This window comes from Stenella coeruleoalba, assembly GCF_951394435.1.
Source record: "Stenella coeruleoalba genome assembly, chromosome: 4".
NCBI classification, from domain to species: Eukaryota; Metazoa; Chordata; class Mammalia; order Artiodactyla; family Delphinidae; genus Stenella; species Stenella coeruleoalba.
In genome coordinates, this window is record NC_137149.1 from 110,284,884 (window position 1) to 110,296,325 (window position 11,442).

The window sequence follows — 11,442 nt, forward strand, 5'->3', positions numbered from 1 at the left end:
TTCAAGGTCAGGGCCTTTAGAATCTATTATAACAACTTAGTACAATGTTCTGCAAGAAGTAATTAGTGCTTGCTGAATAAACAGAACATACAGCATGTAAATCATAATAAAAATGAAACAATATTTTTTAAAAGAGTAACATACTTGCTTAAAATTTTGCATATCATTTCTGCTACATTTTCACAGTTCTTCTTAGTGGGACAAAAAACTAAGCAGGAATAATTGGGAATAACTTCTGTCACCAATGCTACCAAGTGATCAGGATCCATCTTTTTCAGAGTATCAGAATACTGCACAACAAGATTTAGGAACAAAGTAGTTAGCAACCATGAAAGCCTTTCATTTTACCAGTGTAAAAGGTAAGTAAAAAGGTAAGCTTTGAAAGGTAAGTAAACCAACCATAATTTTGAACTTCTCATTTAAAATATGATCATTTAAAAGAAAAGATACAACCTATATTAAACAGCAAAATGTTAAGTCCCCCTTTTCTCTTGGGTTATTAGGGTTTCATTAGGTGTATTTAGTTTTAAATAAAGGAAGTGAAAATAGTTAATGTTATTAATAACCCCACTGCACACCCGTCTCCACTGAAGCAGAAAAAGCCCACAGAGAGATACACAGATTGATCCTAATAATAGTCAAAGAACTGCATAAATAAGCTAAACCTCCTGCTTTACTAACAGTTTTCAAAAACATAGATTCAATCATACTACAGGACATATTTTCAGAAATAAAAAATATATTTATCAAGCAGATGCAAAGAACTCAAAGAACATGAAGAAAAATGTAAAGTTATTTAAAATCTCCTCACTTCCTTCGACTTTACTGAAAACTAATTAAGATACAAATTTAGAATAACATACCTTTATAGAATTCTAAAACTGTTGTAAAATCCCTTTCTTCCTTTCAATGTCCTTCACATAAATCACAGAACATTAACATAGTATACATTAACATTTTCATACACCAGTATCTGAGCTATACAGCCCACAAATATTTCTTCTTGTTTTGCTGTTGTTGCTGAATGAATAAACATTTATGGGAGAGGTCTCCAAACGTTCTTGGTTCCTGGAGCCCCAAGGTCAAAAGAAATAACTAACAGTTCTGATTCTTAGGTAGTTAGGTCCAAACAACTTAATAAGTATGTATTTCCTCACAAATTAGTAGCCATCTAAATAAATAATACACATCAACTGAATAAAATTTTTTTTATTTCATTCTTAAATAACCATCAGAGCCCACTAACAGGATGTGCACACAACTGGGCCCTGCAGTCTTTCAAATCTTAGAAATCCTCATTTCCTGTCCCACATTGATTTTCACACGGTATTTGCTTACAGTAAGTGCAAAAACAACCCCCAACTTCACAAAGATACAATATCGTAGAAAGTAATGTAGTGTGATCTAATGTTGACATAGGAAACTGCCTATCTTGAACCAGTAGTTTGTGTGGTGTCCAAGAGTTGTCAAGCATCAGCTGTTTCTCTGAAACAACTAAACTACCCCATGGTACCCATGCAACTCTTTTGTGGTGCCCCAGGGATGCCGGGCACAAAGTCTGGGAACCTCACCTTTAGGGATTATCAAGGTTACCTTATAGTTAAGGAGACGTGAAAAAGTCATGCCATTCTCAGCTTTGCTGTCAACCTCATATATTGTGTCCTTTATTTTCAGATATTCTTTTAATTCAACCTCGAATTAAAAGGACATTTGCAATTAATATCACATGTAAATTCCTTTTTCCAGAGTATCAAATTTTGTAAAATATGTTGTAAAAAGGAAAGATATACAAAAATTTTAGCTTTTCTAAGGTATGTAGAATGCTTCAACTTAAAAGTTACTTCTTTCCCATTTAAGTTTATTTTTCCCTTTAAATCAAAACAGGGATTAATATCCTTGAAGAAATACTTATGAATTGAATAGCCACATACCTAAAAGAAAATCAGATACTTGTATGTGTCACAAGAGGAAGTATAAATGAGTCAAGTGTTCAGACTCTATCTTTTATTAAGGAGTTATTTATGGTATTCCTCAAGATTTATAGCTTCATTAGTCATCAGTTTTAATCTAAAACTGACCAAATTATTAATTTAACTATTTGTAGACAAAAAAAGCTTGTAAATACAGCTCATTGAATTTTTAAAAGAACAGCATCTAATTTGACAATTAAGGTCAGAAAATGTCTCTTGAAAATTCTCATATTTGGTGCAAATGTAAAAACACTAAATTTCAAATTAAAATTTGGTGATTCTAAAAAAATTATTTTCTGTAAACCTATTTAGACACAGAAACTTCAAACAGAGTATATGTACATTATAAGTTACTTTCGAATAACTATGAACTACATTTATTTACTTTCTTTCTTTTAGGAATACTATTATTGGGGAGTTTAAATTTAAATCCATGTGAAGTCTTAACTTATTTTAAAAAAGCATTAAAACTACCAAAGCATAAATATTTGAAAATATTTTAACTTTTAAGATAATTTTTTTTATGTGCCAATAACTTGAAACATGAGTCACTAAATTCTCACTGAATGAAAAAATTTACCTTACAGAATATAAAGTAGAAAAGCAGAATGGGTCTGAAAAATTCCATTCAATAAATATTCATTGAAGGCCCATGGGTCACGCACTGTTCCAGGTGTTCCCCATACAGTACTGACCCAAGCCAAGATCCCTGACCTCTACACACAAACTTGCTACCGTTTAGCCATGGTGAGTGGCATTATGTTCCTTCACTACTCTTAGAATTTTTATACAGTACATTTGCTACTTTTCTTTCTAAATAGAAGATGATACATAACAAACCAAACCTTAGGTACATACTGGTCTAAACTGACTCGTGTAATATTCTGCTTGCAGGAACTCTTGTAGGTCTTCAACATTGTTTAATGTTGCACTCATACCGATAATTTGAGTTGTTTCTAAAAAAAAAAAACCCAAAGTATTGATGAAAATGTGTTACTTAGTATATCATAACAATAATTTTAGCAACCTTTCAGTGTTCTTATTCTTCCTGAGTGATTTGAGAAAGAGGGGACAGGTAAGAAAAATATCAACACAGTTGACCCTTGAACAACACGAGGGTTAGGGGTACCAGCCTGCTTCGCAGTCGAAAATCCATGTAAAACTTATAGTCGGTCCTCCATATCCTCAGTTCTGCATCCCTGGATTCAACCAACCACAGATCATGTGGTACTGTAGTACTTACTATTGAAAAAAATCCACATACAAGTGGACCCATGCAGTTCAAACCTGTGTTGTTCAACGGTCAACTGTATAATACCAGAGTATTAATCTGGCAGATGATATTACTCAGAAGAGAGGTATAAGCTGGTAACACAGATTGGGAGCCATCAAACACAAGGAGCCCTTGAAGTCATGAGTATGGATGAGAATTAGCAGAAATTGTATGAAGTAAGAAACAAGAGAAGAGTCTAAGATGAATCTATGGTAACACCAATGTACATGATGAATACGCTTAGAAAGCAGTGTCACAAAGGAGAACAAAAGGAGAAACTAAAGAGATTCCTTTCATTCAAATATCTATTAAGTGTAAGGCACTGGTGACAAAAGGACAAATAAGTATACAGCAGTAGCAAACACATGTCCATTATGTGCAGGTACTATGCTAGATGCTGTACAAAGACTGACTCGTGCTATCTTCACAGCAATTCAGTGAGGAAGGTTCTATTACTATCATCCATTTTTGATGCATAAGGAAAAAGAGGCACAGTTCCTATAACTTGCCCAAGGTCACAGACAAAGTTAAAAGTGAGCCAGGATTTGAATCCAGCTCCAGAGTCTGCCCTTAGCCATTATGCTATGCTATCTCTCAATGCTAACACATGATCAGTCTTACAGACAGACAGTAGGGAAACCAAGACAGAATGATGTTTAAGCATCCAAAGGAAAAATGAATGATAAATAATCAAATGCTGAAGAGAAATTAAGACAAGGACAGTCAGTGTACACTGGATTTGACAAGTAGATGATCATTTTCCCCTCTTCCTCTGCTTTATATTTTTCCATAGAATTTGTCACCATCTGACACACTGTATGTTTTCTTGTTTATCTGCTTATTATCTGTTCACTTTCACTAAAATATAGGTTTGATAAAGGCAGGGCCTGATGCACAGGGGGTACTAAATAAATTTTTTTTAATAAATGATTATAAAGTGCTACAACCTGCCTAAATACCACTGTTATCAAAATTTTAAAAATAATTCTTAAGATCTGATCTTTATGATTAATAATTTTCCGTATATAAACTATTAACAATATACAACAACTAATAAGCTATTGCAATAGTATATCAAAAAATAATAGAGAAGATATTTAGAATATTTCATATACATTTAAAGACTATCTGATGTTGTAAAATAGCTCCTTAAAGTGACTATTTATATACAATGTTTTCTTGGTATGATGATCATACTGATGGTGGCAACAACAGCAAACCCTTATTGTGCTACGTGCTAGGCATGGCTGAATGTGTCCGTTACATGTGTTAACTCATATAATCCTCACAATAATCCCATCTGGTTGGTACCATTATTATCCCCATTTTACAGATGAAGAAAGAACGGTTGAGTCACATGCCTAAGCACACATAGCTAGTAAGTGGAGGATACTGATAGGGGACATCCTCAAATGTTAACTTCATTTATCTTCACAATTCTACTCACTCATCCATTCTTCCAACAAAAATTTATAAGCTTACTTTAGACATAAAAAACTAAGGCAGAAAGCTTAAGTACCTTACTCTAGGTTACATAATCTAGCTAGTGACAGAATTAAGTCTTTTATAGGTCTCTTGATTATAAATCAATTAGTGACCACATTTGAAAGAATACTTACTGCTAGTGTAGAGGATTTTTGCTAGAGTCATTTCCAGTATAGCCCCACGGCTTCCTTCACCAATCATGTGCAACTTCGAGATTTAAAAAAAAAAAGGGAGAAAAGTAAATCTGCATAAAATACCTAAATAAAACAAGCATACATTGGATGAAATGAAGAAGCCATCTTTGCTTTATAACTCAAACATTTTCGTTATGGCAACTAGAGTACATATACATTATTTCACTGGTATTTTAAGTTAATGAGGTTGTCCCGAGTACAACATTCTGGCATCTGGAATTCATAAATACTATTATAAAACTGAACATATATACATATATTCACTCTTCAAGAAACACTTGACACAAAACTGAATTTAAGACTACCATGCATGGGGGCTTCCCCGGTGGCGCAGTGGTTAAGAATCCGCCTGCCAATGCAGGGGACACAGGTTCGAGCCCTGGTCCAGGAAGATCCCACATGCCGCGGAGCAACCATGCCTGTGCACCACAACTACTGAGCCTGTGCTCTAGAGCCCACGAGCCACAACTACTGAGCCCGTGAGCCACAACTACTGAGTCCACGAGCCACAACTACTGAGCCCGTGAGCCACAACTACTGAGTCCACGAGCCACAACTACTGAGCCCACATGCCACAACTACTGAAACCCATGCACCTAGAGCCCGTGCTCCACAACAAGCGAAACCACAGCAATGAGAAGCCCGTGCACCACAATGAAGAGTAGCCCCTACTCGCCGCAAATAGAGAAAGTCCGCGCGCAGCAACGAAGACCCAATGCAGCCAAAAATAAATAAAACAGATACAACATTAAAGAAATAAAAAATGTTTTAAAAAGAAGATTACCATGCATGAAATGTCTTTATCTGTGTTATCTATATATTAAAATAAATTACTTATTTTCATAAAGGTATTAAGCAGATCCACATAATAAATGTTAGTATAATAAAAATGTTGATAAATTAATAAATGGAGTAACCAACCTCATCTACAACAACCAGACCCAGACTGTTAATCCTTTCGGTTTCAATCAAAGAGTTCACCAGACTATGTCCTTTTTCAATAGTGGCAATATATAGTGATTTCTTTTCCCTTCTTTTAATTGGAGGAAATTTTCCTTTGCTTCCAGCATATTCTTCAACAAAGAAACCCAGTTCTACACCAAAACTTGACAAACCTGAAATCTAGAATATTAGTTAAAATAAACAAAAAATATCAGATAAGAACCCTAATTGTTAAGTGTTCACAGGGATTTAAAAAATCTAAAATAGTGTTTAATACTGACAATGGGAACAAGGTCACAGATAATACATACCTACATATATATAAGAAATGTCATAATTACTGTATTAATCTTTGCAAATAAATGCCACTTTTAAACTAGATAATATAAATATAAATTTTAAGTGTCTCCTCTGATGTTAAAAAAATCAGAATAACTCATTTATTTTGATAAAATAATTGGTTAGTTTCTGCTTGAAAAAGCAGGCTAAATATCAATACAACATGTAAAATGGAGTTTAATCCACAGGTTTAGAAAAAAATAAAACCCCTTCTGAAACAGAAGAGATTTTCGATTAAGTACTCCACACTGTATTTGCACATCCTAAAAATAATAATTCTCCATCATTAATAGAGATACCTTTTCTCAGTCAATAAAAAGTTGTTACATTTATGCTAGTTTTTATATCTGAATGTCGAAATTACATTAGCAAATACCACTTGTTAAAAAAAAAATCACACCTTTTCTTGAACAATTGCCACATATGGTAGGATCATTAAAACATCTTTTCGCCGGCAAAGCAGTTCTTGCAGCATTAAAATCTCAGCCACGAGGGTTTTTCCACCACTTGTTGGCAAGGAATATATTAAATTCTTTCTTTCTTGCACAGAATTCAATGTTAAGCAAGCATGTTGCCATTCTGTGGAATTGAAAAAAAAAAGCCTTATTTTCCCCTTCTACAATCTCAAAAGTTTTCTAAGAAGATAGAATCAAATCTTACCCTGTGTAGCATCTTCTCATAGTGATAAATGTAACTATATATCAATGTTAATTGTCAAAATCCCCAACGCATGGTGTGCATTCTAGTTCAGGCCTGGTCAGTGAGGTGGGCAACTAGCCCACCTATTTGCCCACTGCAGGCTGAGGTCTAAGATTCCACAGGGCAGACAGCACCTGCTGGACAAGAGATGTCACCTGGGACATGGAGGGGCTAACGGGCACTTCAAGGATCTGTGTGAATTCTAAGGCCTTCCTCTTATGTTCTGCAAGGATACTGTGTGAGCTTCCCTTGCTCATTCACCCAAATACCATCTTAGAGAGAAACAGGGCGAGGAGGAATAAAATTTATGAGGTTTTACACAAAGTAAGAAAGACTATTCAACCAGCTCTCACAGGGAGCTGAAGTTTGAATGGCCTGAATACCACCTTAAACTGATTGATGAGACTGTTTAAACCATAAAAGACTAGGATCATTAACTAGGACATCCAGGATTTCTACAACTTAGCAAGGTGGAATGTATGAAAAGGATCACATCAGATCCGAAACAATGTGAAAACTAGTATAACTACTCTGTAGGAAAATCTGACAATGTGGATCATCAAAAGTCTTCAAACTATGCATCATTTTTATCCCTAGAAAAATGGGCAAAAGATATGACAAGACATTCACACCAGGGAGAAATGCAAATAGCTAATAAATACACGAAAAGATGCTCTATTGTTACCTATTAGGTTGGCAAAATAAAAAATGTTAAACAGCTACCAAAAAAAAAGCCCCCACACATAAAATCCAGAGTTTACTAGACTGGACATGAACAGGCATTTCTGTGTGTGGCTGACGAAAGCATAAACTGCTACAATTTTTTGGAAAGCAATCTAGCAGCATCAAAAATAAAACTGCACACTGCCTTTGATCTAGCAGTATTGCTTGTAGAACCCTACACCTACAGAAATAAAAGCAAGGGTATATGTGCAAGATGTTCACCATAGCATTGTTTATATATAACAAAGAGCCATCAAGGGGTAAAGACTGAATTATTGCACAATCATATGATGTAATTCTTTGCAGCCTGAAATATTTGCAGATGACTATGTATTTTTACTTTAAAAGTATCTCAATATTTTACAGGCCAAGAAAATACAGCCATTATATTGTAATAACTTTATTTACTTATTTTTTTATCTTTTGGTTGTGCTGTGCTGCATGTGGGATCTTAGTTCCCTGACCAGGGATCAAACCTGTGCCCCCTACAGTGGAAGCATGGAGTCTTAACTACTGGACTGCCAGGGAAGTCCCCTGTAATAACTTTAAATGGAGTATAATCTATAAAAATACTGAATCACTATGTTGTACACCTGAAACTAATATTGTAAATCAACTATGCTTAAATAAAAAAATTTCAAAAATATTTAAATAAATTGAATGTTTAATACTTAAATATTAAAAAATACTTCAGACTAGTATCACCCACTAGTTATCAAACTGCAGATGTTTGTGTGAAAACACAACTTGACCATATCCACATTTTATCCAACTCAGACTTTTAAAGTATAAAATGACCAAAATAATGAATATTTAGGAATAACATCTTCACACACTAAAAAAAAAAAAAAAAAATTACATTAACTTAGTTCCCAACATTTCTATAAAACAAATTAAGCATAATTCTACACTTAAGAGGCAAAAATAAGTTTAAGGTTGAAGTTCTCTAGCTCAGTAGCTCTCAAACGTCCCACACATCAGAATAACCTGGAGGACTTACTAAAGCAGATTGTTAGGTCCCACCCCAAGGTTCTGATTCAGGAGGGCTAGGGTGGAGCCTGGGAATGTGCATTTCAACAAATTTCCAGGTGATGCTGCAGTAGGAACTGCACTTTGAGAAGCATTGTTTTAGCTCAATGAAAAGTAGCACATATATTTATGCTTTAACTTGGTCATCCTTAAGCCAGATTTACAAATAAAAAGAGATTTTAAAAAGTTATTTACTGGGACTTCCCTGGTGGTCCAGTGGTTAAGAATCCGCCTTCCAATGCAGGCGACGCGGGTTCGATCCCCGGTCCGGAACTAAGATTCCACATGCCACAGGGCAAACTAGGCCAGCGTGCTGCAACTAGAGAGAAGCCCACATGCCACAACGAAAGATCCCGCATGCTGCCAACGAAGATCCTGAGTGCTGCAGATTAAGGCCCAACGCAGCCAAAAAAAAATAGTTATTTACTGAAGTTCTTACTTAGAAGCAATCAATATAACTACTGACAGTCATTACCAACGTCTAACTTGGCATGTCCTTGACACAGAACTGGAAAAACAACTATTATTATTATCCCTTTTTAACAGAGCAGGAACTAAGGCTCAGAGTGCAAAACCTGTGTTTAAGTGACATGGCCAGAATTCATAACTAGGCTGACAAACCCCAGCAGTTGAGAACCTACCAGAGTGTACCAGGCACAGTGCCAGTCACATAAGAAAAAGATGAGTTAGATAGAGCCCTGTCCTCAGGGTACTCATTCTGGCAGGAGATGCAGATTAGACAAAAAACAAGGTGCTAGGAGAAAAGCAGAGGGAAAAAAGTTAACATCTACTTCAAGGGCAATATACACCTGTAGCTCTTAAACTGCAAACCTTGCAATTTAGAATTTGTTAGACTCTTGTAGAGCCTTATATTAGACTTTGTTTCCTGTAGTCCTATTTCTCCAACCTGATTGTCTTCTCCCGAGATGCGAACTCATGTTTTCATGTGGTTCATAAGATACTAACTTAGGAGTTTCAGAAATAATTTTGAAGTAATTGGATGATAGGCTGCTCTTCAGGGATGGAAGCAAGTGTCCTTTCTGTCTAAAATGACACATATTTGAAATATATGCAAGGACCCAGGATTTTTGAAAAACGTTACAAGACAAATGAATTATTATCACTATTTCTTTGCACTTAAATCCTAACGTTAGTTGTCCTTAAAAATGTTTAGTTTTCATCAAACTAAACAGTTCAGTCAGTTTTACAAATACTGACTTCTTTCACTCAAGACATATTAGTAGTCAATGGAATTTCAGCAACTAAGTTTTGGTAGTAAAGTAAGAGCCAGCTAAGGAAGCATTAGCTAAGAAAACTGAGCAGCAGCTAGACAACCAGAGGAAAAAAACCAAGAGTGGAATGCCAAGAAGTCAATAAATGGGTGTTTCAAGAAGAGTTTGGTCAATTTTGTCAGGTAAGCAACTGTCAAAGAAGGTAAGAACTAAAAGTATCACTGAGTTGCAACACCCTAGTCATTATATCTTAAGTGACAGCACAGAACCCAGAGTTGGAGTGGACTGGGAATTATCTGAAGTGAGGAAAGGGAGGCAGCAAGGATAACACGTTGGAGAAGTGTGACCACGAAGGGAAGGAAAGAAGTTCAATAGTAGCAGGATAGGAATGGAAGGCTCAGAGAGGACTGATGTTTTGATTTGTTTTAAGGGGAGAAATATGACGATGGAAGCATCGGTTTTCTTTTGATTTGCATCAATATTACAGTGATGATGGTAAATTTTTTTCATTCCAGCAAAAAGCATTACCATATAATTTTTCAATTCCCTTGAACTGAACATAAAGGTCTCTCACTTTGCTGGGTAATGAATAAAAAGGACCAAGGTCATCTAATGATGACTCAATTGTTTTCTTAGCAACATTAATTTCTTCAGATAGAAGAGTCTCTTTGAGCTGTTTAGTCCTAGAAAATACTGGTGTTTGAGCCTTGGCATTTCCAGTCATGGTATTTTTTAGATGATCTTTAAGACTTTTTCTCCTATTCGCATCTGAACTAGTTCTGACTTTGGAAGAGGATTCATCAGTTTGCTGTGGTTGCTCTACGTTATTAATGGGCAATTCCTCGTTCACAGTCTTGTGAGAGGATGAGTTCCAATCCCTCTCTTCAGTAGATGGATCACCCAAATCATTTGAAGAGTTATATAAATTTTCAAAGAATAAAACCTGTGAAGAAGGTATATCATACAAAACATCAGCTTCAGGATCAATAGGGACGTCTTCATGCCCACTCTGGTTCTTCGTGTGCTCATCTATTTTTAATTCAGTACAGTCGCCTACAGTAGTAATGCTGAGTGTGTTGTGTTTAATGCTTTCTGAACAAAGATCTTCAGTGGCATGGTCTGTAGCATGTTTCCTATGTTCAGGAAGTTGCAAATATTTTTGTTCCAGGTCATCAACTTGAGCTAAAAAAGAGTTTTCAGCAAAGCTATCATAGTCACCAAACATGTCCTCTTCACTGTTAATATTCTGGAAAGAAGACAAAAAGATTTATGGTCAATTCTAGCTTCATTAAGAATAAAAGTTCCAGCTGAGGGCTCTATCAAGCATATAATTATATGGTCACTTATGGATCACAGACCTAAATGTAAATCAGCCTATAAAATAGATACTATCATCCCATTTTACAGATCAAGAAATGGAGGCCCAGAGAGGTTAAGTGACTGGCATAAACTGTCCTCCTAGTGATGCTGGGATCCTAATTCTTAAGCTAGTGCTAAATCCTTTAAAATGGCAGCAAGACCGATAACCATCTACTGGAAGGGGAGAAGTTTCTGAT

At 35.6% G+C, this 11,442-nt stretch overlaps 1 protein-coding gene across 3 annotated transcripts in view; it reads right to left on the bottom strand.

Annotated features, from left to right (window-relative positions):
- HELQ (helicase, POLQ like) overlaps nt 1–11,442 on the bottom strand; it is a 40,674-nt gene that overhangs the window by 28,023 nt on the left and 1,209 nt on the right. For 2 of the 3 annotated variants that reach the window (XM_079920274.1, XM_079920273.1), the window contains exons 2-8: nt 10,415–11,132; nt 6,604–6,782; nt 5,844–6,044; nt 4,863–4,935; nt 2,829–2,926; nt 1,594–1,692; nt 145–290 (exon numbers count right to left, since the gene is read on the bottom strand). In XM_079920274.1, coding sequence (XP_079776400.1) covers nt 145–290; nt 1,594–1,692; nt 2,829–2,926; nt 4,863–4,935; nt 5,844–6,044; nt 6,604–6,782; nt 10,415–11,132 — 1,514 coding nt within the window. Of the gene's footprint in view, nt 1–144; nt 291–1,593; nt 1,693–2,815; nt 2,927–4,862; nt 4,936–5,843; nt 6,045–6,603; nt 6,783–10,414; nt 11,133–11,442 lie in introns of those variants that run through there. The other variant, XM_079920275.1, reaches the window with a different exon arrangement.